This window comes from Borostomias antarcticus (assembly GCF_949987555.1).
Source record: "Borostomias antarcticus genome assembly, chromosome: 15".
Taxonomy (NCBI): domain Eukaryota; kingdom Metazoa; phylum Chordata; class Actinopteri; order Stomiiformes; family Stomiidae; genus Borostomias; species Borostomias antarcticus.
The window spans coordinates 15,854,522-15,882,473 of NC_140248.1; the positions used below are offsets into that span (position 1 = coordinate 15,854,522).

The 27,952-nt window shown below is 48.3% G+C and overlaps 3 protein-coding genes across 3 annotated transcripts in view; 2 read left to right on the top strand and 1 right to left on the bottom strand.

The window, feature by feature from the left end:
* The window catches only part of brd8a (bromodomain containing 8a), a gene marked incomplete at both ends in the record, with an annotated part of 11,668 nt that extends 9,055 nt beyond the window's left edge, over positions 1-2,613 (bottom strand). Inside the window, 8 exons of the mRNA XM_084450284.1 lie at positions 1-45; positions 195-337; positions 1,288-1,352; positions 1,559-1,639; positions 1,789-1,911; positions 2,021-2,070; positions 2,297-2,366; positions 2,534-2,613. The exon at positions 1-45 is cut by the window's left edge and continues 147 nt beyond it. Coding sequence (XP_084306410.1) covers positions 1-45; positions 195-337; positions 1,288-1,352; positions 1,559-1,639; positions 1,789-1,911; positions 2,021-2,070; positions 2,297-2,366; positions 2,534-2,613 — 657 coding nt within the window. The remainder of the gene's footprint in view (positions 46-194; positions 338-1,287; positions 1,353-1,558; positions 1,640-1,788; positions 1,912-2,020; positions 2,071-2,296; positions 2,367-2,533) is intronic.
* Positions 2,614-6,873: 4,260 nt separating this feature from the next.
* LOC311318853 (serotriflin-like) lies at positions 6,874-9,293 on the top strand (the record flags this gene model as incomplete). Its single annotated transcript, XM_084450286.1, has 6 exons — positions 6,874-6,890; positions 7,573-7,723; positions 7,818-8,039; positions 8,325-8,419; positions 8,713-8,795; positions 9,169-9,293. The coding sequence occupies 6 exons, from the start codon at positions 6,874-6,876 to the stop codon at positions 9,291-9,293; spliced, it is 693 nt and encodes a 230-aa protein (XP_084306412.1).
* Positions 9,294-12,009: 2,716 nt separating this feature from the next.
* kif20a (kinesin family member 20A) lies at positions 12,010-26,973 on the top strand (the record flags this gene model as incomplete). Its single annotated transcript, XM_084450287.1, has 18 exons — positions 12,010-12,192; positions 13,356-13,481; positions 14,351-14,470; positions 14,571-14,709; positions 14,924-15,099; positions 15,527-15,626; positions 16,496-16,708; positions 16,964-17,075; positions 17,359-17,451; positions 18,014-18,157; positions 20,674-20,842; positions 21,102-21,254; positions 22,308-22,447; positions 23,175-23,277; positions 24,139-24,355; positions 25,302-25,393; positions 25,644-25,781; positions 26,602-26,973. 18 exons carry the CDS (start codon positions 12,010-12,012, stop codon positions 26,971-26,973), a joined length of 2,790 nt encoding a protein of 929 aa, XP_084306413.1.
* Between the last annotated feature and the right edge of the window lie 979 nt (positions 26,974-27,952).

Consider the following 27,952-nt stretch of genomic DNA (forward strand, 5'->3'; position numbering starts at 1 on the left):
GCCGGAGGCCTCAGTCACGGGCATGAAGCCTGCCGCCCCTGGGCCCTGTGGGGGGGAGGGAAGGCAGTGTGTAGACCTACACCGGCGTGTGTCCGTATCGTTTCATCAACATCAGTCAAGTCTGTCTCTGGTGCCGCCCGATAGCCCCGCCCCCGGCCGGCCCTGTACCCCCCCCGGAGGCGACAGGGACTCACAGTGACCGAGGAGCCGGCGTCCTCAGGCATGGTCAGGAGTGTGTCGCCATGGGAGAACTCAAGGCTGGGCGAGCTGCGCCCAGAGGGCGAGCGCACAGTCACACTGGCCACTCGTTTCGGGGTGTTCTTCAGGGCCTGTCTGACTGGAAGGGGGCGGGAGGGGGGGGGGCAGGGTGAGACCGCTCTTACTTCACCAATCACACACCATAGTGACTCGCCACTCGCTTTGACCACGCTTGGCCTGTGTCTTTTAACGACTACGGTATGCGAATCAGTCACGGCGTAGCGTCTACCTTCCTATTTCTAGATAACTGACCATCTCATCAGGTAATTGTATAAACAGAAGGAAATCTAAATGAGCATCAGCTGAACATGGCGAGCGTAACGGTCATCTGAACAAGGCAAGCATTACGGTCATCTGAACAAGGCGAGCGTTACGGTCATCTGAACAAGGCGAGCGTTACGGTCATCTGAACATGGTGAGCGTAACGGTCATCTGAACAAGGCGAGCGTTACGGTCATCTGAACAAGGCGAGCGTTACGGTCATCTGAACAAGGCGAGCGTTACGGTCATCTGAACAAGGCGAGCATAACGGTCATCTGAACATGACGAGCGTAACGGTCATCTGAACATGACGAGCATAGCGGTCATCTGAACAAGGCGAGCGTTACAGTCATCTGAACATGACGAGCGTTACGGTCATCTGAACATGACGAGCGTAACGGTCATCTGAACATGACGAGCGTAGCGGTCATCTGAACAAGGCGAGCGTTACAGTCATCTGAACATGACGAGCGTTACGGTCATCTGAACATGACGAGCGTTACGGTCATCTGAACATGGTGAGCGTAACGGTCATCTGAACAAGGCGAGCGTTACAGTCATCTGAACATGGCGAGCGTAACGGTCATCTGAACATGACGAGCGTAACGGTCATCTGAACATGACGAGCGTAGCGGTCATCTGAACAAGGCGAGCGTTACAGTCATCTGAACATGGCGAGCGTAACGGTCATCTGAACAAGGCGAGTGTAACGGTCATCTGAACATGACGAGCGTAACGGTCATCTGAACATGGTGAGCGTAACGGTACCCTGGTAGGCTGTGTCTGTGGCCCTCCTCTTCTCCTCCGTCTCCTCTTCCTCCTGCTTCTTCTTCCTGATAGAAACAAAAGTCACACTTTGGATTAACCACATATCTTCTACATTACAATTCAGTGAGTCGTGGTTTCATTTGAATTCCTTTTAAAAACAGCAAATGTTCATCCAAATGAGCAGCAGGCGAACCAGAAGGTCAGTACATGTGCATGTGGAACATCTCAGACGATGGTGCTACGGCTGCAATGAACCAGATGGTGTTCTTACTGCAGAATGTCGTCCAACAGCTCCTCGAGTTTCAAATCAAGATGTCCTGTTTGGATCTGCTCAGCCTCTTTCTTCAGCTTCCTGTGAAGATAACAACGGAAAACACCGGATCAATCAAGTAGCTCAGCCCGCCGCCATGACACCACTATCGTCTTGTTTCACTACTCCTGTCTTTTCTGCTGCTGAAAGGTAGCTTTGTTGTTGAGTTAAACGTGTGAAGGTCAGGGCACCTGTGTTTCTCCTGGGTGCTCTTGATCATCCTCTTGAGCTCGTCGATCCTCTCGGCCGTGAGTCTGCGTACGATCACGTCCTCCACCGTCTCCACCACCTCTCCTCGCTCCCCGCGCTTACGCCTGAGTCGCACAAACACCATAGATAAGCAGCCTGCCAACGCCTCACAAAGTGTCTCTGTCTCTCTGTACAGTATCCTCTCTGGAGGGATTATGTCACTAGCGTGCTCACTTTGGCGCCTCCGTAGTCTCCAGGAGCTCAGAGTACTGGGACGCACAGTGCTGATGGAAGGAGAGAAATCACACATGGTCTTAGATGGGATATTTCACACGTCGTTTGGGAATACGACAGGAAACAGCGGGTTCAGAGGATCAACGTGAGCCACGCTACTAGTCGCTCTTTTTGACCCGGTGCCTCTGAGGGGTGATGTCACATGATGCCCAGAAATACTGACTGTCAGGTACAGCCTGCTTGTGTGTTTAGTTGGGTTATGACTGTCAGCCTCACCTTTTGTGAGAACCAATCAGGAGGCCTCCCAGGCTCGGCGAAGGGCTTGATGGCTCGGCTCACCGACACCCTGAGGAAGTTGAGGTAGGCTACAGCTTCATTGCAATTAGCACAATTATTGTTACATATTGAATAACCAATATATGATTATAATAAGTGAATTGGTGTCAGGCGTGGGAGGATGTGTCCAAGAGAAGAGTGAGGTGATGTGATATTATGAACATGCATGATCTGCACCAGTTTTGGTCTCCGCTCTTCATGACGGAGGTGGCCAGACAGAGCTTCTCCCGAACCGACCACGGCTCCGTGGGCCCCATGGAGAGCAACTTGTGTTCTGCAGATGGAGTTGGAGGGGGATGGGCACCCAGTAAATCAATATCCCATACATTCCTCTGGTATTTAGCTCCTGGTTCAAACCCATTCCACACTGTCCCAAATTCTCACAGCTCTACTCTTCATAAACCAATTAAGGCCAGATAATAAATGCGTCTGTCATCATCCAACATAATGACAAGTAGACATTTAGGGAGCGTCATGACTGCAAATGTACTTGCTATCATGCTAAGACGAGCATAGGGGTAGCCCAAAACATTAACAGAACAAGAAATCCGGTTACGGTATGTAAAATGTTGCAAATTTTAACGGCGTAATATTTGCGACAACACTGCAGTTTGTGTAGCCCATGAGTAAGATAGTCAGCTAGCTGCAAATCGAGCTACGTAGCTTCACGTACAGTAATAGCAGGGGTGGCTAGCTGTAGCTCAGCTATTCATACATATTGTGCAAGACATGATTAGGTAGTTTTATAAAAACACATGCTTTCTCTCCAATAAAATGTGTTATAGCATGCAACTTGCTTGTTCATGGCATGCGTTGTAATGCAAGGTCTGAATAGTGTTATAACTGTCTACTCACTCCCAACCCCGCTCGCCATCTTCTTGTCATAATACAGACTCCCCCCGTAGCCTACCCTCCCAAGTTGAATTTCACATGATTTTCGGGTGACTGGCTTTCTAAATTGTCCCGATCAGTGATCATTCATATTTTATATTTTGCCGAAATACATAATCGTTCTTCTCAGTGTGTTAATGTTAACGTGCACCATGACAAGCGCTTATTTTTTAAAGTATATGTTTTATAGCTCAGTCAAAGTCTGACAGGGGGGAGTGGCACATTGGTAGGGCACTCGCTTAGCGTGCGAGAGGAAGCGGGGATCGATGTCCGTATCCTTCACGTTTTTGTGCGTGGCTGTAAGCCACCCATGGATGTATTAATAGAACTGGATACAGCCACTCCATTCACTGAGCACTATCACAAATCAAGCCCTATTGAACCGCGCCATCTTGGCAAATTTGTAGTCATTTGACTATTTCCGGTGACTTTTGTACATGCGCAGTTGTGCTTTTCTGGCCTACGTGCGTCCACGAACAAGTTCACGAAATTTAGACGCACGTTCCCGGTTCTCCCCGCTTTGATTTAGCAATGAAAACCGGCTTGCATATTAACCTGTTTTTGTCAAATATATCCATTGGAGACATAATTTTTTTTATCCAGGCATCTTAGTTTTAACAGGTTAATTATAGCTGAACATGTTTTGTTTGCTAGTAGATGGTATTCATTCCGTTCGCGATAACGTTATTGCAGCCAGGCTAAATTCCTCCAGGGAGCCAGTGACAGGCGAGTTGAAAAGCTTCACTCCCCGCCAGCACTCCCCGCTGCTACCGCATCTCGGATAACCCGCTGAGTTCGTTGCTGCCATTTCACACTCGCCCTTAATTGATCCCAATACCGATACCTCACAGCAAAAGACGGCAGAATGGAGATGGAGAAGTTAACTGTTCTTTCCTCTTTCTGTTACTGGGCCTGCTCTAACCTGTTACTGGGCCAGATCCAATCCAAAATTGATTGGGTTCTAAATTGGCCCACCCAAAATAAATGCCGTTGAATGGCCGGCCGTGTTTGGGTAACTTGTGGACCCGCCCCGTAATCCAGATCTGCTCAAGAATTTAATGGGTTCATGCTACATCCTTTCAGTTTCATGAAAACCGGTCTGGTAGTTTTTGCATAATCCTGCTAACAAACAAATGAACGAGCAAACGAACAAACACACCACCGAAAACCTCTCAAGGAAGAAGCAAAAGAAAACAAAAACAAAACTACGCTAAAAATTAGAGGCAAAAACAGTTATTGCGGCGAACTTGTCAGAAATGTTTTGCTGGAGGGAAAACAGCAGAGCATTCTGACAGACCTAAAGGCAGAACATACAGTACATGTACATGTGTGAAAAAACAGAGTACTTGTCTTTATAGGCACAGGGGTTGGCTGGAGAGAGAGAGGGAGAGAGAGGAAATTATGTTTTTATCAGAATGCTTGTATTTTCAGAATACAGTGAACAGCGGTGTTAAATGAATGGTGTAGGTATAGGTATAGGTACTGCATTTGTAACGCGCTCCCCATCCAGTTGTTACACTGGCCCGGAGTGACTGAAGATTACCTTGGATGCTGTAACGGCATTTTCATGAACCTGTTTAACCTTTGTCAGTTGCACACATCAGTTATTCCACAGTGGGAGCCATCATTGGCACGCACCAGGACCTGGCATGGGTGTTCTGACAGACCTAAAGGCAGAACATACAGTCATGAATATGTGAATAAACAAACCTAACTGTCTACAAATATAATTAAATAACTACAAACATTTAGATAATCCTACCTCAGAAGTTGGAAAGGACAATATCATTAAACTGTTTATCTTTGACAGTTGCACGTACCAATTATTTCACAGTTGTAGGCTACCTTGGCCGTGGGAACCAGTACAATAGCACGCACCAGGCTGCCTAAAGATGGAGTAGGCAAATGCCTAGGGCCTCTGCCCTCAGAAAACATTTTTTGTTTTACACTCTATAAAAATAGTTAACGTTTCTCATTGGATACGATACGTGTCAGTGATCATAAAACCCAGATTTCCGGGACCCACCCCCCCCAGCAATAGATTGATGGTAAATGGACTGCACTTATATAGCGCTTTTCCACCTTAGCGGCACTAAAAGCGCTTTACAATGGCCTCTCATTCACCCATTCACACACACATTCACACACCAATGGCGGCAGCTGCCATGCAAGGTGCTAACCTGCTCATTGGGAGAAATTTGGGGTTATAGGTGTCTTTGCTCAAGGACATTTCGACATGTGGACAGTCAGAGCTGGCATTCGAACTACTGACCCTTCAATCACTGAACGACCCGCTCTACCAACTGAGCTACAGCCGCCCCCTAGATTGATCTCAATGGCAGAGGCCCAAACCGGATCTCTGTCGCCCGCAGACCACCCTGAGTTAAATAGATACCCCTTGACAGCTGTGGATGTTGTAGTATTAAGTTAACACACACACACACACACACACACACACACACGTACACACAGACACACATCAATCCACATCCGGCTTAGGCCTGGACCTGATGCTCTTAGCCTTTCTTGTGCTGAAAATGTAATTTCATGTAATCTATTGCTCTATAAATGTTCTTAGCCGTTAGACAAATATATTCCAGGAGCTTGCTCCAGGTTGCCTGTTTTAATATATGTGTTGCTTTTATGACTCTGTGTGCTACAAACCCTGTTCTGCCTCCCCTCTCCCTAGTGCCTCTCTCTCTCCCTCCTATCTTCTAACCAGGTCCAGTGGATGCCCCACTGTCACCAGCAGACCACCCTGAGTCCTATAGATACCCCTGTGGCTGCTGTGGATGTCGTAGCATTTAGTTAACACACACACACACGTACACACAGACATACACCAGCCCACTTCTGGCTTTAGGCCTGGGCCATGGCAAACACACACCAGTATTTGCCATGTCTCTCCTATGATGTTTTTAGCCTCTCTTACTCTGAAAATGTAATTTTATGTAATTTATTGCTTTATAAATGTTCTTATTTTTACAGCTTACTTATCTGGCCCCCGGGTGATACTGTTTTTTTGCTTCCCTCTGGAATATGTAGGGGTGGGTCCTGGCAATCTGATGGACGAGTCTGAATTTGGCGGTTGCCAGGAGAACGGTACTTGTCTGACTGCATTGTGAAGTTTGGTGGAGGGGGGATTATGGTGTGGGGTTGTTTTCAGGAGCTGGGCTTGGCCCCTTAGTTCCAGTGAAAAGAACTCTGAATGCTTCAGCATACCAAGTGATTCTGGATAATTCCATGCTCCCAACTTTGTGGGAACAGTTTGGGGATGGCCCCTTCCTGTTCCAACATGACTGTGCATCAGTGCACAAAGCAAGGTCCATAAAGACATGGATGAGCGAGTTTGGCGTGGAAGAACTTGACTGGCCTGCACAGAGTCCTGACCTCAGCCAGATAGAACACCTTTGGGATGAATTAGAGGGGAGACTGCGAGCCAGGCCTTCTCGTCCAACATCAGTGTCTGACCTCACAAATGCGCTCCTGGAAGAATGGTCAAAAATTCCCATAAACACACTCCTAAACCTTGTGGAAAGCCTACCCAGAAGAGTTGAAGCTGTTTTAAGGGTGGGCCGACATCATATTAAACCCTATGGATTAAGAATGGGATCACTGAAGTTCATATGCGTGTAAAGGCAAGGTATGTTCCACACCAACACTCCCCACTCACAATTCACTGCAAGCAAGTCCTGTTCGCGTCGCAATTAGCAGCAGGACCGAACCATTTCATGTAAATAGGGAAGGGGGCGCAATTGGCTCTCAGGATGTTTACTTTTTGCCAAAAACAACAAAAGAAAAAGAAATCGTTATTTTTATCAGTACATTGTAAAATAACTCATTTTAATGATGATGATGATGTTGAAAAAAGTGTGCCTAATGTTCTAATATTTTTTAGGGCCCCTGTCAGTCACAGGCCCTTAGAATCATTCTAACTTTTCTCCCCCATACGGCTCCACTGGGTAGGTCATCCTGAGGAGGTTAGTCAACTTTTCAGAGCACCGGCGACACGGGTTAGACTGTGGAACCCGTCTTCTGGAATAACCCCCAGGTGGTGAGCACTCATTAGAATAGAGGTCAACAGCTGTCCTACCTCTCACATCAAGACAGTCAATAATGCCCCCAGCTATGATTGGGCCTATAAATATAGACTCCCAGATACACCTCTCTCATCAACACTCTCATCATCCACCATTACGACAAGGTACCGTATGTCATTTTTCCCACTTGTGTGTGCGGTAACGTTACTGTGTAGATTGATAAAACACCTTTATGCGAATAAGTTGTGATTGTATTGTTTGCTGCGTTTGTTATCGTTTTTCTAGGACTCTCGCCATGTCTCCCTTCACGTTTTTGGTTGGATTCGTGGTCCTGTTGCACGTGTCCTGTTGCATCGGGTTCCAGGATGAAATCGTAAACAAGCACAATGATCTGCGAAGGGGAGTTACTCCCTCTGCCAGCAACATGCTGCAAATGGTAAACAGGGATTTCACAAGCAACAATATTCAAATGACAAAGGTAGAAATGTGCAACCCCATAAGTGTTTCATTAACATTTGATTTGATCTCAGACCTGGAGCACCAAAGCTGCCTCCACAGCCAAGAGGTGGGCTGCCACCTGCAGAATGGGCCACAGCTCCGGCTACCTGAGACCCGGTTGTGGAGAGAACCTGTACATGTCCAGCAATAAGAGGTCCTGGAGCAGCGCCATCCAGGCCTGGTACGACGAGGTGAAGGACTACAAGTACGGAGTCGGATCTGTCAACGGAGGAGTGATCGGACACTACACCCAGGTAAAGAAACCAGGGAGTCGCCAGGAATTTTGGCGCCATGAAAAGATTTTTCAGAGTTCTAATATAATTATTACCTTGGTGGGAGCTATGCTATATTGACATGTATTTGAATGCTATATTGACATATCAAAGTTGATTCACAAAAATATGTGACCCAGACAAACTATAACCCCAGATAAATTTACTATAACACAATGCAATAATGCCCGCAGTTGTCCAAAACCTATAGCATTTAAAAAAAAAGAAAAAGGTAATGATTAGTTTGTCCCTCATTTCTGTGCTCAGGTTGTGTGGTATAGGTCTAACCAGATTGGCTGTGCCAGGGCCTACTGCCCTAACTCCAGATACAAGTACTTCTATGTCTGCCACTACTGTCCTCCGTAAGTCCTTCTAGTAACAGGGTCATACTGTACCCTATTCTTGTTTCCTGTAAGTCCTCTGACGTATGTACTGTACTGTAACCCTGAAGAACCATTATCAGGGGAAATGTTATGGTTCAGGGCTGAGTTTCCCAGAGGCATCGTAGCGCTACGTTCGTCGTAAGCTATGGCGTTCATCATAGCGCTACGATGAACGTAGAGCTACGATGCCTCTGGGAAACTCAGCCCAGATCATTGTTGATTATTAGCAGCAGTGTTTAATAGATAATTGTATGCTCTGTCCCACATCCCAGAGGGAACTACCAGTACACCCACCCCTACAAGGCTGGAAAGCCCTGTGGAGACTGTCCTGGTGCCTGTGTCAACAATCTGTGCAGTAAGTGGCTATAGGCTGGGATATAGCTTGCCTCCGTCTCATTTTTCTACCGGCCCAAAAAATGAATGGAGGTGAATGGGCAGCCATGTTTGGGTGGCTCTATGGCCCCCCCCTCGGGTCGCAGCCGGCAGGGAGTGGTGCGGTGCACTCCAGGCTCTCCCCCAACACACCCCAGTCTAAACCCTGCATCTCTAGGGCATTCAGTCATCAACAAGCTCAGTGACTCCTGGTGTAGTTTCTCTACAATAGTGTATTTTTATATAATTAATTTCATACACCATTAATTTAACACCGCTGTTCACTGTATTCTGAAAAAACAACCATTCTGATAAAAACCATATAATTTCCTCTCTCTCCCTCTCTCTCCCTCCAGCCAACCCCTGTGCCTATAAAGACAAGTACTCTAACTGTGCTTCTCTGAAAAAGGAGTGGGGATGCAAGGGTAACACTGGTTCCTGGTGTCCCGCCTCCTGCAAGTGCTCCAGTGAGATTATCTGATCACATGATCGCCCACCAGCAGATACCTTCTGATTGGGTTCTGACTCAGCAATGAATTCATCAGCCTGATATAAAATATTATTCCAATAAAGCTGGTCATATTAAAGGTGTTGTCAATCCTTTATTGTATGATAACGGTCCTTGGTGGTTCAAATCCATTTTTACGAGTGTTAGCCCTATGGGGGGTTTCCCATGTAATGTTAGCTTCAATTTCTCCAGTATTCGAAGTCAATGGGATGGTTAGAGCCCCCCAGCCCCACCATAGGCTAACATTTTATGACATGTCGATTGATTGAATTGCCGTCTGTCTCTTGTGTTGTGTATTGCTGTGTCGTTCTGTTATGTTGTGCCGTGAGCTATTAGATACATTGAATTTCCCCAAGGGGATTAATAAAGTAGGCCTATCTATCTATCTAGATGTAGGCCTACTGAGCAAGCAGATCTTACAGTATGTACCAGTTGAGCCATCATAGGGGAAACACATCACAAATAACAAGGTGACTCCAGATCAATGCCACACCTGATAAAGACCGATCTCCCAAACAACCTCTATAAGGAGAGTCATCAAAACCTGTATCAGTAACCCCTTGAAAACATGAAAATGGGAGCACCTAGAAATGTCATTAAATCAAAAGGGGAAGCTTGTAACAATTGTCTTATAAATGAGAGTGGTAATGTCAACAACTCTCTAGAATATTCTGTAACTTTGTCTACAGTTCCACAGCCCAAAATGCTAGGCTTGATTGTAATTATGTAATCTACTGATCACCCCTGGCTGGGTTGCCTGAGTGAGGGGGTCTGAAGTTGAAAGACCCGAAACCCCCCATCATTATCAGTACCCGCTCAATACCCGCTGGTATATGTAAACCATAAACATGGCAAATAAAGTGATCTTGAATCATGAAATGAAACCATTATTTTGGAGACAGTAGGCTATGATTTGAAATTACAAATTGGACATAGTCAATCGAAGCTGCCCACGGTCCTGTAAAGTTTCTTAACTCCAGGAGATGGCGGTAATGCAACGCAGGATGCAAACTGCCGTTAAACCCCACTGAAGAGGAGGAAGAAGAAACTGCCCACGTGACCAGCTCCGCATTGGTCGTCTCTGTGAGCCCCTGGGCAAACCACACGGTGATTGGTTCGTGCATGTAAAGCGGGGTGTTTGAATTGCTGGAAAACAGTGAACGCTTCCCGTGCCCCCTGAGCGTTACACAGGTAGCGTTGAGATGCTAGTGTGATGTCGGTTTGAGGAGGAATGTGCCGGAGATTCTACGCTAGCTAGGTTCAGTTAATGCTATAGCTACAGGGCAGCAGAAGGTTTTATATAACGTTATAATAAGAAGAGTTTGTTCAATTTATTTTTGAGCAACTATCAAGATTCGCTGGTGAAGTACTCTACAACTTGCTTCGGCTTTCGAGGTAACGTTAATTTATGGCTAACCGTTAGCTTAGCTTGAAACTTTAGTTAGCTATGTTAGCCAGCACTGTGTTTTCAAAAAACGATATCCAAAGATGACGTTGATGAATTCTACCGTACAACTTTGGATGTTTTTGTGTTAGAAGATGTGTGTTCAGGGCTGAAAATTAACACCTGCCACCGGCCAAATGCAGGTCAAATTTCCAATTTAGGACTAGATTCCGGAAGGCTATCTGAAAAAATAAATACTTGTAGATTTTTTCATCTCCAGTCCCCTTGGCAGGTGACTCGCTGTGAGCCAAAACATTTTCACCCCTGTGTGTGTTTGTTTTAAAAGCGTTTCCAAGTATGTGTTTTGGTTTAACTTAGCCTTTCTGAGAAGGCGCGTCCAATTCCTTCACTGCAACCTTGTTAGGTTTAGTCGGCTAGCTATTTTTTGTTAGCTTAATGTTAGCTAGCTAGTTACCCAAGAAATTGCCAGTTACCCAATTAAACCAGTTATTCTTCTCTTGTGACTCGGTCACTGTGTGTGTGTGTGTGTGTGTGTGTGTGTGTGTGTGTGTGTGTGTGTGTGTGTGTGTGTGTGTGTGTGTGTGTGTGTGTGTGTGAGAGAGAGAGAGAGAAATCTAGCTAACGTTAAAGGGGTAGTTCAGAATTTTGGACATAGAGCCTCATTTACGACTTACCCATAATGTTGTTGATTAATGAAGAACATTTTCATCTGATTGCATGCCGTCTCATTCGGGTGTTAGCGGCATTCAAAGAAAACCCACTTAAAGGACTGGTTCAGTATTTAAGCACGTTATAAGCCACTTTATACGGTTATTTACGATCATATACAACGGCTCATATCAACATTTAGACAAACTTTGTATTCTCGAGATATGATATATGTCGCCGTTGTTTGTCGAAATTTTGATATGGGCCGTTGTACATGATCGTGAATAACCTTAATAACGTGGCTTATAATGCTAAATACTGAACCAGCCTTTAAACACAACACGGTGCACCCAAATCAAATGTGAGGACAGTCTGTCAGTGGCTCGTTTGAGTTTTTATACCATCATTTTGAAATTATGGTATAAAACCCCCACCTGTGTTCACCAAGGCCTTTGGCCTGTAGTTAGTTTTGTTAGTTAACTGTCACTAAGCCAGTTAGTTAGTCTCCATGTTGTTTTTGTCTGTCTTCGTTGTCTGTCTGACATGTCTCTTTGTGTGACTGTATAAAGTGTCCTCGGGGCTCTTGAAAGGCGCTATATATAAATCTAATTTATTGTTATTATTAGATCATTAGCCATGGCGTTGTGTTTGGCGTCTCCAAGTGCCCCCCTGTCGGACGAGGAGGAGGGCCTGGCTGTGTTCGAGTCCACAGCAGCCGACATGGGCAGAGGTGCCCGACTGAACGAGGTCACCCTGCCAGAGATCTCAATCATTTCCCCGGGACTGGACCGCCCGGTGTCCGTGAGAGGCCATGGCATGGTACATAAGGGTTCATTCTAACTGTTGTGCCTTATTTCTGCACTCATATGCAGAGGTTAAAAATCCAGAGACAGCGTTTATATAACAGCTTGCACATTATTAACACAAGCTTTTGTTCGATGGACTAAGTTCAAGTTTTATTACTCCCCTCGTTGTCTCCCTACAAATACTGTATTTTACAACACTCATCATAATTTAATCTCCATACGTGATGCACATTATTGTTGCTTGCACTAACAAACACCCTTGCACTTTATTGTTTGTCTTTCATGTAATCTGTATTGTGTATTGTTGTACTGTACATTGCCTGTTTATTGTCTGTACTGCTTGAGTCACTAAAGGCCGGGACCAAATCCCTTGTGTGTGTTAACAGACTGATTCAGATATTCATACTCAGCACCAGTTTGTCTAAAAGCCTTTTCACAATCACAGCTTTATTTCACACAGATGCTAATGAGTCTGTCTTGAAGGTCATTGTCAGGCAGTTCATTGATGTGACGGCTCCTTTGGGCTAAAAGTGCTTCAGTCATTTCACAGCTTGCCAACACAGACATTTATTGGTACTGTTTACAAACGTGTACAGTACTGTGCAAAAGTCTTAGCCCCCCTAAGAAAATAGTTATTTATCTGGACAGTAAGTGCTTATTTGTTTGTCAAAACACTATATAACGTTCAGTCAATACAAATAAACATTAATGATGATTAAAACTGTAATCCTGTGAGAAGCCTGGGAAGCAGTATACCAAAGCAAATTTTGTGTACTAAGGGAGGCCACACTTCAGCTTCTTTTAAAAACAAGAAATTCATATTTTGGTCCATGATTCAATAAAGGTTATCTTTTAATTTACAGAGTGCCTCAGATTCTCTTCAGACTGCCAACCTGCATCATGGACAGTTACTGTTCTTTTATATTCTTAAGATATTTGTATTAATGTTTATTCCGATGTTTTATATAGTGTTTTTACAAGCAAACACTTACTGCCCAGATAAATAGCTTTAAACTTTATTTTCTTTGGGGGCTCCCTAAGACTTTTGCACAGTACTGTACCTTGCAGATTTCAACCAATTCATCAGGAAGGCTGGGAAATGACTATTCTGTGAGTAGTGATGTTTGGAGAGACTGTATTTATGGCAAAGTTGATTTTCTTTCCTTCCACCCTCAGAAATCAGTAGTGAAGACTGGAGTGCTGAGACCAGGAAGCGCTGAGGACAGGACCTCTGAGAGAGTCCGGGTTTATCTGCGCGTCCGTCCGCTGACCGAGGGAGAGAAGGAGAGGGGAGAGGAGCAGGTGAGATCTGCAATAAGGCTTCTGTATTCTCTTTAACTTCTTTTCATGTTCCTTGCAAATCTGAATCAAATGATTCAGAATCGATTCATGTATCCCAAAATCGATCTTTTATTTAATGAATGAATGAATAAATGAAGGAATGAATAGTTCATTTATTCATTCATTCATTTTTGGAAATCAGTATCGATACCAAGCCCTAGTATTGATGTGTTGCATAACTTGGCAGTCATGTAATTAAGGTTACAGCTAAAAAAAAAAAAAAAAAAAACAGGTTTTAGTAACACTAACCGAATCTATATTGAATCGAATTGAATCGTGATGATCGATTCTGAACCTTGTGAATCGGAATCGAATCGATTCTTGAAATTCGAATCGATACCCAGCCCTATTGCCTATAGTAAGCCTACATAAAGTTACTGGTGTCAGATGTGTCGCGTGACTAGCGACAGCACGCGGGAGCCACCTCTTGGATTTTGGCCTCGCTTGGTTCCCAGTGTAGTAGTAGTCCATGGCTCTTCCAGTGTAGTAGTAGTCCATGGCTCTTCCAGTGTAGTAGTAGTCCATGGCTCTTCCAGTGTAGTAGTAGTCCATGGCTCTTCCAGTGTAGCAGTAGTCCATGGCTCTTCCAGTGTAGTAGTAGTCCATGGCTCTTCCAGTGTAGTAGTAGTCCATGGCTCTTCCAGTGTAGCAGTAGTCCATGGCTTTTCCAGTGTAGTAGTAGTCCATGGCTCTTCCAGTGTAGTAGTAGCTCATGGCTCTTCCAGTGTAGTAGTAGCTCATGGCTCTTCCAGTGTAGTAGTAGCTCATGGCTCTTCCTCCTTGCTTTCCTTGAACTAAGGCAAATGTAACTTTCCCTCTGTCTGTTCTAGGGTTGTGTACATGTGCAAAACAAGGAGACTTTGATGCTCAAAGCCCCCAAGGACTCCCAGAACATGAAGAGTGCCGAGAGGGGAATCGCCCAGAGCATACACAAGTTCAGCTTCACGCAGGTAATAATGCACAGGCAGACTGGACATGCCGTCGGAGCTGAAAAACACCGGCACAGGGCGGCGATGAGCACTATCCTCATCTCCACCTTCTCCTGTGTAGATTTCTGGACCAGAGAGCAGCCAGCAGGAGTTTTATGAGGTCACCATGAAGGAGATGGTGAGAGACGTGCTTCACGGAGAGAGCAGACTCCTCTACACATACGGGGTCACCAACTCTGGGAAGACCTACACCATCCAGGGTGAGAGTCCACCTCTCTGTACCGTTAACCAGGAGGTTATCACACTCGTTCTCACAGTGTGTTTAATCTCATTAATTGTCACAACCAGTCTCACGCTCTGTCTCATGATTGGTTATTATAGTAAAGTAAAACATTTAGCTATTTTTAAGTCCATCTGTCGGTACAAAATCAGTGGTGCAGGGTTGGTGGGCTGACGGGTTGGGTCTCCCTGCAGGAGTGGGCCGTGATGCAGGCCTGCTGCCCAGAGCTCTGGTCTCTGTGTTCAGGAAGCTGCAGGGCCGTCTCTACGGGGCCATGGACCTGAAGCCCGTCCTCTACCAGGACGTGCGCCAGCTGGAGCCCGGAGAGATTCGGGCCGAGGAGCTCCGCAGAGACTCCCTGCTCAAGGAGGTGAGATAGAGGAGTAGGAGGGCCTATCCACCACTTGTGGAGACGACACTCACACACTCGCACACACACTTTCACACACACGCGCGCACACATTTACTCACATACACACATCACTCATTCCACACTGGCTTGTCTCTCGGATCAATGGGAATTAGTCATTTACGGGTGTTATATTTTTGTGGGGTAGTGGTAGCAGCAGTAGGACTTTATTGATCCCCAGGGAGTAAAACCATATTCTCTCACCCTGTGTACTCCCTCAGAAGAACACTCTCTGGCCTCATCTTCTCCCTGAGGTGGTCTGGCTGGTCCTGTTATCTGAGTGACACTGGTCCATGAGGCTGATGTGTGCTGGTCCATGGGGCTGATGTGTGCTGGTCCATGGGGCTGATGTGTGCTGGTCCTGTCTGTCCTTGTGTCTCTGCCACAGGAGGAGTGTTCCCGGATACGAGGGGGTGGCGCCAGCAGCACCTGGGACAGTGGCATCGGCGGGCTCTCCGCTGGCAGCCACATGGTCACTCAGCTGGAGGGTGAGGGGGGGACATGAGTTAGCCAGCTACGTCGTTAACGCCGTGTCTTGGCAAGCCTGGTACTGTTCACACGGTTAGCTAGTTCTCCGCTGTCTTGACACGAAGGCCTGCGGGGATCGGACGTATGAACCGGCCTCTCTCTCTCTCTCTCTCTCTCTCTCTCTCTCTCCCCATCCCCTCTCTCTCTCTCCTCATCCTCTCTCTCTCTCCCCATCCCCTCTCCCTCTCTCCTCATCCTCTCTCCCCATCCCCTCTCTTTCTCTCTCTCTCTCCCCATCCCCCCTCTCTCTCTCTCTCTCCTCATCCTCTCTCTCTCCTCCCCATCCCCTCTCTCTCTCTCCTCATCCTTTCTCTCTCCTCCCCATCCTCTCTCTCGCTCTCCTCATCCCCTCTCTCTCTCCCTCGCCCCATCCCCTCTCTCCCCATCCTCTCTCTCTCTCCTCATCCTCTCTCTCTCTCCTCCCCATCCTCCTCTCTCTCTCTCCCCATCCTCTCTCTCTCCCTCGCCCCATCCCCTCTCTCTCCCCATCCTCTCTCTCCCCATCCTCTCTCTCTCTCCTCTCCATCCTCTCGTCCTTGACCCCTCCCCCTCCCTCTGCAACTCTCAGTTCTTTTAAATCAAGACCCGAAGACTTTTCTTTTTGCCGCTGCTTTTTATTAAATCAAATTATTATTCATTCGTACACTGAACTGTAACTTTTATTCATGTATTTTATTTGTCCTGCATTTCGTTTTAAACGTCCTTTTATAATGTATTTTTTTGCATTTGGTTTTATTTGTATATGTCCTTATGCTTCTAATGTCTCATGTAAAGCCCTTTGAATGGCCTTGTTGCTGAAATGTGTCTCTTCCTGCCCCCCTCCCCTCAGACGGTAGCAGCGTGTGCCTGGAGCCCGACAGCCTGTCCCACAGCGCGGAGGAGGACCTGGAGGAGGGCGCGCTCTTCTCCGTCTGGGTCTCCTTCTACGAGATCTACAACGAGTTCCTGTACGACCTGCTGGAGGCCCCGCCCTCCCTGCAGACCAGGAAGCGCGCCACGCTGCGCCTCAGCGACGACAAGCAGGGCAACCCCTACGTCAAGGGTAGGACCGCCCCTCCCAAACAGCGGGACCAGCTCTCGTATCGGCCGTTGCATACTGTGTCATGGTGGAGTCAGTTGTGAGTGACTCGTGTTGTAGGTTATGTTTTGTTCGTTCACACTGAAGTGTGTGTGTGTGTGTGTGTGTGTGTGTGTGTGTGTGTGTGTCTGTGTCTGTGTCTGTGTGTGTGTGTGTGTGTGTGTGTGTGTGTGTGTGTGTGTGTGTGTGTGTGTGTGTGTGGTCCTCTGGCTGGTCCAGACCTCACCTGGATCCAGGTGCGCAGCGCGGAGGAGGCGTGGCGGGTGTTGGGGGTGGGGCGTAGGAACCAGAGCTTCGCCAGCACCCATCTAAACCATAACTCCAGCCGCAGGTACAGACAGCAGCGCCGCCCTGGTGGGCAGAGAACCTCCCTGCTCTGTTCACTCCTCCTCTCTGTCCCCCACCTCCATGTCTCACTCCTCCTCTCTGTCCCCCCCCCCCTCCGTGTCTCACTCCTCCTCTCTGTCCCCCCCCTCCGTATCTCACTCCTCCTCTCTGTCCCCCCCTCCGTGTCTCACTCCTCCTCTGTACCGCCCCCCACCCCCTCCGTGTCTCACTCCTCCTCTCTGTCCCCCCCTCTGTGTCTCTCTCCTCCTCTCTGTCCCCTCTTCCAGCCACAGCATCTTCTCCCTCCGCCTGCTGCACGTCCTCCCAGGGACAGACCGGGGACAGGTACAGGACCGGGGACAGGCCACGCGCATCAGCGAGTACGTCTCCCCCTGCACTCAGGACACCTGCAGCACCACTCAATGGGTTGGGGGGGGGGGGGTTCTATGGAGTTCACCCACGTTACAAGAAGGGTTTTTCCTGGCTCAGAATGGGTCTTTGGGGGGTGAGGCGCACACATTTTGGGGGAAAGCATATATAGGCCTATATTCTTGGCTGTCGTTCTGACTGAGCTCACTTTTCACAATCGCATGACAAAAAGTGGATATGAAGACAAAATGTTTAAGATACTGGTAACCTGTCTATTAATGATCTCGATTACTAGTGGTCCAAACCATGGACAATGCAAGAAAGAGGGATGGGCTGCACTTGAAACAAGCTATCAAACACATTTGGAGAGGATTTGAATCGCTATTTTTACTCTCCATTTTTAGCATTTGAGCACTGGTGATTTTCCTTTGGCTCTGGCTAAAATCACTTTAGGGGGGGGCGCCAAAAAACCCACTATGCAGGAAAAACCCTGCCAGCGGTGTCCAGGGGCTGTGTGCTGTTGCATGGTGAGTCTTGGGCCCTCTCAGGACGGTGACCTCTGACCTCCCCCAGGCTGACGGTGTGCGACCTGGCCGGCTCAGAGCGCTGCAAGGACCAGCGCAACGGGGACAGGATGAAGGAGGCCAATAACATCAACACCTCCCTCCACACCCTGGGACGCTGCATCACCGCCCTCCGACACAACCAGAGCAACAGGTGCACACACACACACACACACTCTCTCACACACACACACTCACACACTCTCTCTCACACACACACTCTCTCTCACACACACACTCTCTCTCACACACACACACCCTGGGACGCTGCATCACCGCCCTCCGACACAACCAGAGCAACAGGTGCACACACACACACACACTCTCTCACACACACACACACACTCACACACTCTCACACACACACTCTCTCTCACACACACACACCCTGGGACGCTGCATCACCGCCCTCCGACACAACCAGAGCTACAGGTGTGCACACACACACTCTCACACACAAACACTCTCTCTCTCACATACACACACTCTCTCTCTCACACACACTCTCTCTCTCTCTCTTACACTCTCACACACACACACACACACACACTCTCTCTCCCTCTCCCCCTCACACACACACACACACACTCTCTTTCCCCCTCTCACACACACTCACACACGCTGACACCAGGGTTCCCGCCACTCATGGAATTCTGGGATATAATGTTTTTTTTGTGTTTTGTTTTGTTTTTCCTGTTGGGAATATCAAGGCATTTTCCACAAATGTGTAATTGTTCCCTTTAGTAAATGTTCACAACTGGCAGCACATTTGCAATTAAGCCAGAAAAAAGGCTCGACAAAATGATGATTGAAGGAAAAGTCGTGTCATTTATTTTTGCCACATTTGTGAGGACTGATCCATGCGGCCTTCATATATGATGCACAGTAGTATAGGGCAGCGGTTTTCAAACTTTTCATGCCCAGAATCTCAAGCACACCTGTGATCATATCCATCCAGCAGAGAGAGAGGCTGCTTCCTCTGCTCCTCCTCAGGGAGGAAACTCAGCAGAGAGAGAGGCTGCTTCCTCTGCTCCTCCTCAGGGAGGAAACTCAGTGAGCAATGCGTTATGAGGTCAGAGGCGTTTTCACATCGGTTTTTGAACCTTTTTAGATTTTGAACATTTTCCTTGGAAGCCAAGAGAGCGTTGATTTTTGCCCTTTTTTTGCTTGCCTTTGTAAAATTAACATTCCTTCTGAAGTCTTTCAATTATCATTGAGATTCCTTAGTTTAAATTAGTCCTGTTTTTTTTTTTTTGTAACATCACATTGCACTTCTGTTCGGTCTAATCCGTTTCAACAGTAACACGGCGCATATCATCCATTTCACCAAACGCGCGCTGTTGCTGTACCACCGTGTCCTAACTGCACGCAAGCGAGCGAGCGTCAGCGACAAAATGCGTTCCATTGCTTTGTTTTCTATTGTTATGTCCTAACTGGACGCGAGCGCAAAGCGGCGCAACATTTTAACTGCCCTTTTGATGCTCGCCCTGTTCCTATTTTCCTCCTGTCGCTCGCATTGACAGGCGTTCGTTCTTTATCTGTCTTCAGTTGGGAATATAGACAAATGACGTAACAGAACAGGAAATTTAACTGTTTCAGTTAGGACAGCAAGCATGCTATGTCGCGTTCTGTCGCTTGCGTAGCAAGCAGTTAGGACACGGTGTAAGAGAAGACGCTTCAGCATGAGCACGGGCTCACCTGTTTCTCCTCATCATAATCACATGACCAGTTTAATGATAATCACATGACCAGTTTCATCATAATCACATGACCAGGGCTGGGTTAAAAAAAATCGATGAATCGATTCATGAATCCCGAAATCAATTTTTGTTATTTAATGAAGGAATGAATACTTCATTAATTCATTCAATGATTCATTCATTCATTCATTTTTGGAAATCAGTATCGATATCCAGCCGTAGTATTGATGTGTTGCATAACTGTTGCAAAACAGTTTTTTTTTTTTCGAATCGATATTGAGTCGAATCCTGATAATCGATTCTGAACCTTGTGAATCGGAATCGAATCGATTCTTGAAATTCTAATCGATACCCAGCCCTACACATGACCAGTTTAATGATAATCACATGACCAGTTTCATCATAATCACATGACCAGTTTAATCACAATCACATGACCAGTTTAATCACAATCACATGACCAGTTTCATCACAATCACATGACCAGTTTCATCATAATCACATGACCAGTTTAAGGATAATCACATGACCAGTTTCATCATAATCACGAGCAGTTTAATCATCTCTTTCTCTTCAGTTTGCATGAGTTCATAGGAAGTCATTACACCTCGCGCCTCAGACAGGGTCAGATGTATGTTTGTCCCCCCCCGGTCTATGACCCAGTGTTCTGGCCCAGTATCGACCCCATACCGATGCCGTGGGTTGAATCGGGACAACCCTAGATATAGTGAATTAAAAGTTCATTCATAACTTTTTGTATAGTTGTACATTGCAATAACAATGTATGGTTGTCAGTGTCACAAAATCCCAAGGCCTACCTGGACTTGGCTCACGGCACCATTTGGGACCACTGGTATAGGGCTCCTTAATGACAGACAGCTGTGTAATTAACATGGGGATGCTGATCAGTGTGCTCTCTCTCTCTCTCTCTCTCTTTTTCTCCCTCCCTCCCTCTCATCTGCCCCTGTAGGACACGGCCTCCCCAGGTGGTCCCGTTCAGGGACAGTAAGCTGACCAGGGTCCTCCAGGGCTTCTTCTGCGGCCGCGGACGCTCCAGCATGGTGGTCAACATCAACCCGTGCGCCTCCACCTACGACGAGACCTTGCAGGCTCTCAAGTTCTCTGCCATCGCCACACAGGTCAGACACGCCAGAGGCCCCGAGCTGAGGCCCGTTCTGCCTGGCTCTTACATGGAGCAGGATCGGGTCTGTGTGGGCCGGGTTTGGCTGGGTATCGTTTTGAATGTATTTGTAATGTAGTTCTCTCTCTCTCCCCCTTTCTCTCCCCCCCTCTCTCTCCCTCTCTCTATCTCTCCCTCCCCCCCCCCTCTCTCTCCCTCTCCCCCCCCCTCTCTCTCTCTCTCTCTCTCTCTCTCTCGTTTGTCCCTGTCCCTCACAGCTGGTCCACGGGCCGTCCACTAAGACCCGGGTGGCCTACATCCTGTCCCTGCTGCGAGAGCCAGCTCTGCACTGTGACAGCACCCTGATGGAGGAGGAGGAGGAGGAGGAGGGGAGCGAGGACGAAGGAGACATCACCATGTTTGACTCAGAGGTACCGGCGCCCCCCACGGGCTCTGAGAACAGACCTACTCTGCTTCACTAGTAGATGAGAGTAGACCTCCTCTGCTTCACTAGTAGATAAGAGTAGACCTCCTCTGCTTCACTAGTAGATAAGAGTAGACCTCCTATACTTGACTAGTAGATGAGAGTAGACCTCATCTGCTTCACTAGTAGATAAGAGTAGACCTCTGCTTCACTAGTAGATGAGAGTAGACCTACTCTGCTTCACTAGTAGATGAGAGTAGACCTCTGCTTCACTAGTAGATGAGAGTAGACCTCCTATACTTCACTAGTAGATGAGAGTAGACCTCCTCTGCTTCACTAGTAGATGAGAGTAGACCTCCTCTGCTTCACTAGTAGATGAGAGTAGACCTCTGCTTCACTAGTAGATGAGAGTAGACCTCCTATACTTGACTAGTAGATGAGAGTAGACCTCATCTGCTTCACTAGTAGATGAGAGTAGACCTCTGCTTCACTAGTAGATGAGAGTAGACCTCTGCTTCACTAGTAGATGAGAGTAGACCTCTGCTTCACTAGTAGATGAGAGTAGACCTCCTATACTTCACTAGTAGATGAGAGTAGACCTCCTATACTTCACTAGTAGATGAGAGTAGGCCGCTGCTTCACTAGTAGATGAGAGTAGACCTCTGCTTCACTAGTAGATGAGAGTAGACCTCCTATACTTCACTAGTAGATGAGAGTAGACCTCCTATACTTCACTAGTAGATGAGAGTAGACCTCCTATACTTCACTAGTAGATGAGAGTAGACCGCTGCTTCACTTGGTTCCGAGGACATACAGCTTGCTACTGTGTGGTAATTTTTGTTGATGTAATGATTTGTTAATTATCTATAGCTTATTTGCATAGGGAGCAATACCAACCCATAATATAAAATATCCATCCAATGTGTTGCACCTTGTGTGTGTAGTAGAGCCTGGTTGACTGTGTGCCTGTGTGTGTGTGTGTGTGTGTGTTGTGTGTTGTGTGTGTGTGCGTGTCGTGTATGTGTGTCGTATGTGCGTATGTGCGTGTGTGTGTGCGCAGGCTCTTTTGAGGGCCATCGACGTGCTGAAGGGAGAGGTGTACCGTCAGAGGCAGGAGAAGGAGGATCTGGAGGCCAGCGTCAGAGAGCAGGTGGTCTCTGAGATGATGGAGATCATGTCTGGCATGGAGAAGGACTTCAGGTAGACGCTCAGCTCAGTTCACACACGGTGCTCTACTATAGAACAGGTGAACGCCTGTCCTCACTTTGATGTTAACACGCTCACACACCTCACCTACTTGAGTTATTCATAAGAGTAAGAATACTCCAGCTGTGAAAGGACTTTTTTCTACTTACCTGTCGTTAATAATAATAATAATAATAGACTGGATTTAAAAAGCGCCTTTCTCAAACTGTACACTGTCCAGAACATAACCTGGTGGCCTGAAGCCTTGGTTCTACGGAGCCATTCCACACAAGCGCAGATCGCTACCAATCGCATCAAAATGGCCACATACATGCAAGAAGAGCAGCTGCTTTTGTCAGTTGTTCTTGACGCCATCAAAAGAAAGAAAAAAAAGATTTGACCACAGGTTCTGTTCAACACGAGGCAGTTTGAATTTGCTAATAAAGTGGTGTAGTTGTAGCATAGTGACCGTGCAGACGGGTCCGCGTTGGAGGCGCGTGGATGTGGGCTCAGAGCTACGCGTACCTACCTACATTTCCGTCTCGCGGACCCAGAAGCGAGCCCTCGCGTTCTCACAAACGTGGAACCAAGGTTGCAACCCAGTGGAACCGAGGCCTGAGCAGGGAGATCTTCTTTGCTGTGGACTGTGGTAGTTGACGTGTGTGCATGTGTGTGTGCATGCGTGTGTGCGCGCGCTTGTGTGTGTGTGTGCGGGCGCGTGTCTGTCCGTCCGTCCACCCAGCGAGAGGCTGGAGAGGGAGAGAGCTCTGTCGGAGGCTGCGTCTGAGGATAGGATCAACACCCTCCAGAAGAGCCTGAAGAGATACTACAGCCAGGAACTAGAGGTAGGAACCTCCACAGCTCTATTACTACAGCCAGGAACTAGAGGTAGGAACCTCCACAGCTCTATTACTACAGCCAGGAACTAGAGGTAGGAACCTCCACAGCTCTATTACTACAGCCAGGAACTAGAGGTAGGAACCTCCACAGCTCTAGTACTACAGCCAGGAACTAGAGGTAGGAACCTCCACAGCTCTATTACTAAATGCCTCGGGAAGCATCTGCATTGCCTCTGTTTTACTTTTATTTTTTTTATTTTTTTTTGTGCCGTTTTATTGTCATTTATTTTACTAATGATTATGTACCAATGATTTAGAGGTGACATGGATTTTATAAGCCCTTTGGGGTTTTCTAGATGTTCACCTGCACAATCTCTTTACGGGCAGCCCAGGCGTGGGCGGGCAGCTGCTGGTCCAGGTGGGGCCTGTAGGGCAGTCAGCTGCTGGTCCAGGTGGCACCTGTAGGGCAGCCCAGGCGTGGGTGGTCCAGGTGGGGCCTGTAGGGCAGCCCAGGTGTGGGTGGTCCAGGTGGGGCCTGTAGGGCAGCCCAGGCGTGGGTGGTCCAGGTGGCGCCTGTAGAGCAGCCCAGGCGTGGGTGGTCCAGGTGGGGCCTGTAGGGCAGCCCAGGCGTGGGCAGTCAGCTGCTGGTCCAGGTGGGGCCTGTAGGGCAGCCCAGGCGTGGGTGGTCCAGGTGGCGCCTGTAGAGCATCCCAGGCGTGGGTGGTCCAGGTGGGGCCTGTAGGGCAGCCCAGGTGTGGGTGGTCCAGGTGGGGCCTGTAGGGCAGCCCAGGCGTGGGTGGTCCAGGTGGGGCCTGTAGGGCAGCCCAGGCGTGGCCTGTATTCACCCCCCTCTCCCTCCCACCCCAGGAGCGCGAGGAGCAGATCGAGGCTCTGACGGCAGCGCTGGAGAAGGAGAGGAGGGCCTCCCAGAGGAGTGCGGACCCGGCCCCCATCTTCCCCCCCCTGGCCGTGAGCCGCGACTCCGAGGCCCCCCGCCGGTCCAACCGCCTGGCCAGCGTGGACATGGTCCGCGTGCGCACCGAGCTGGACCAGTGTCGCGCCGAGCTGCTGGTCAGAACCCAGGGTAAGATGGAGCGCAGACTAGGGCTGGGTATCGATTTGAATTTCAAGAATCGATTCCGATTCACAAGGTTCAGAATCGATTATCACGATTCGATTTAATATCTTTTATTATATTTGGTTAGTGTTACTAAAACCTGTGGGTTTTTTTTTTTTTTTTTTGCTGTAACCTTAATTACATGACTGCCAAGTTATGCAACAAATCAATACTAAGGCTGGGTAGTGATATTGATTTCCAAAAATGAATGAATGAGTGAATCATTGGATGAATTAATGAACTATTCATTCCTTAATTTTTTCATTCATTCATTAAATAAAAGATCGATTTGGGGATTCATGAATCGATTCTGAATCATTTGATTCAGAATCGATTAATCTATTTTTTTTAACCCAGCCCTAGCGCAGACAGAGGGCCCGTCCACCAACGGGACCGGCAGTAGAGTACAGGACTGAAAAGAGCCGTTTCCAATCTTGAGTCGGAGAGAATAGAACAGATAAGTGCAAAGTTGAGGTGGCAGGTATTTAAGGCCGATATTCAATATCACCAATTCACTTATTTATAATTTTTTTTGCAAAATGACAAGGAGAGAAAGCTGAATTAAAAAGATATGCAACTAAAATAGTTAATATTATGTTTTTATTTTGGTCATCACCTGGGCACACGTTACAGTTTATACATTTATACAAATGAATAATATTAATAGTATTAGTAGTAGTAGTCAACTCCTCCGAGTTCCTTGGCGATGTGCACACGCACGCTCGGTAGCGCTCACCAACATCATATGGCTCTTTGACAGTGACGCAATATGGGCTTAAAGAATCCGATAGCCGATATGACGGCAAAACGTGAATATCGTCCGGAATTATGGCCAGAGGCGTGTCCTGCTATGAGGATCATTCTCATCCCCCTCCCACCCTCCTCCCCCCCCCCCCCCCCCCACCCCTCCCAGAGCTGCAGCAGCTCCAGAGGCAGCTCAGCCTCCCAGGCTCCTCAGGCTCCCTGACCAACGCTGCTGAGCGCAAGATGGACGACGGACAGAGGGTCAGTACCTCTCACACACACACACACTCTCTCTCACACACACACACACACACACTAGCCCAGTAGAGTGCTTGACCGAGGGGTGCTGTGTGCGTTTCCCTCTCTCTCTCATACACACACACACACACACACTAGCCCAGTAGAGTGTGTGACCGAGGGGCGCTGTGTGCGTTTCTCTCTCTCTCTCACACACACACACACACACTAGCCCAGTAGAGTGCGTGACCGAGGGGCGCTGTGTGCGTTGCAGAACCTGCGTCAGCTGCGGGCGGAGCTGCAGAGCCTGGGCGTGGTTCTGCAGGCAGGAGAGAGGGCGTGCTGCAGCAACACCGGGGGGGAGAGGCTGCGCCAGGCGCTGGCCACCGCTGACCACACGCTGGCCAGACAGGTACGACCCCCCCAGACTCACACTGGCCAGACAGGTACGACCCCCCCAGACTCCCGCTGGCCAGACAGGTACGACCACCCACCCCCCCAGGCTCCCGCTGGCCAGACAGGTACGACCCCCACAGACTCACTGGCCAGACAGGTACGGCCCCCCCAGACTCCCGCTGGCCAGACAGGTACGACCCCCACAGACTCACTGGCCAGACAGGTACGGCCCCCCCAGACTCCCGCTGGCCAGACAGGTACGACCCCCACAGACTCATGCTGGCCAGACAGGTACGACCCCCACAGACTCATGCTGGCCAGACAGGTACGACCCCCACAGACTCATGCTGGCCAGACAGGTACGACCCCACGCAGTGTCTAGATCTGACATCAGCCAGCCAACAAGCGCAGTAGTGTCAACAAACATGTCGTTTGGATGATCTGTGTGACTCTTCTACAGCGGACCCTTCCCTTTGTTCATGTTTATCTCTCTCCCCCCCCTCTTGTCTCCTCTCTCTACTACTGTACCTGTTACGTAACCAGCACACTAGGGTTTAACACTAATTTAGGGGGATCTAAGCTGCACTAGGTCGGCTCTGGGGGATGAATGCTAAAGGGAAAGCTGCACTTCTTCAACTTGACCTTCCGTTGAACCCTTCCACGCTTACCTCTGTCTAGATCCACTCCTTCTTCCACGTCTTCCTCTCGTCCTCCTACTCGTTCCACGCTTCCTTCCACTCCTCTATCAGTGTGCTTTTCTTCCCTCTGGCCCCTCCCCCTCCCCGGGTCCTCTCTAACCCTATTGGCCGGCCTGTCCTCCTGTCCCGCCCACACAGGACCAGACCCTCGGCGAGCTCCGGAACAACCTGCTGCTGGTCAAGGCGGAGCTGCGGAGGAAGGCCGAGAGCCTGGCCCAGACCCAGCTGCCTCCCTCAGGCCTCTCCTCCTGCCCGTCCGCTGACACGCCCCGGCCTTGTAAGAGGGGCTGTGGGGGGGCGGCGACCCCGGGCAACGCTGAGAACCAGCCCCCGGAGAAACGCCCCTTCTACCGCTCCCTCCTCCGCGCGTGCACGCCGTTGCGCGGCGCCACGCCGGCCACCAGGGCGCACGATGACAACGCCACCACGCCCTACGCCCGCGTCCTGCGCTCGCGCCAGCAGACTCCGCCCCCGAGCCCCGACCTCCACAAGTACAGGTTCAAGTGCTGATGTGGACCAGGGGGCCGGGGCGCCATTCCCCACCAGTCTCCCTCACACACGATGCAACGCTCAACAATTACAATAATGGATATTATTTTAGCTTTTCATACTGTAACTATTTTTATTCCTTCTATATATACACTCTAATCTGGATCTGAGCAGGATGTTTGCGAGGATGACTGGATGGATGATAGGACTGGATGGATGATAGGATGGATGATGGGATGAGCTGATGCACACTACCATTGTCTTGTTTCTCTTGCACATATTACCTCTTGCTAAAGCTCATTTATAAACCTTTTGTTTTGAAAACTTTCCACGTCTGCGTGTCTCTTTTAAAAGTACGAGCAATGCAACAGCAATATTACAATAACAATGTTCAAACAAACATTTTAGAAATACATCATTTATTCAGTTTGTCTTCAAAACGACACAGCCATGCGGTTTCCATTGTTGGACACCGAGAGCCTCCTGTGCACATCTACAAGTTCACAGAGCTAGTATTTATAAATGCACATAGCAACATCAATTCAGCCAATCAGCCTCCTCGAGTCCGACGCCTAAACGGCGATGGTCTTACGAGGCTAGATCAGTCTGGCCAAGCTCAACATAAAGTTTCCAGCCAGCAGAGACTAATATTTACACGTGAAGGATAGTAACTTACATTATTGTGAGTTTCGGACACAAGTTGTAATGTCATCCAACCTCGTGTGACGTGGCTCGGAGGAGTGTTACCCAGAGCAGACGATTCAAAACTACTCTAGCTGTTCAATTGATCTTACTTTAGCTGAGAATGAAGTAATTTTCCAAGACAGAGGCTGCGTTCCGAATCGCCTACTACCCTACTATATAGTATGCCAAAACAGAATGTAGTATGTCCCAATACATAGTATGCCACATGCAGTACGCCAAAAGTACCAGGATGACCTACTACATCCGGTCGTATTTTGCAGTATGCACGCCAGCAGGCTTTTCTGGCTATTCTGAC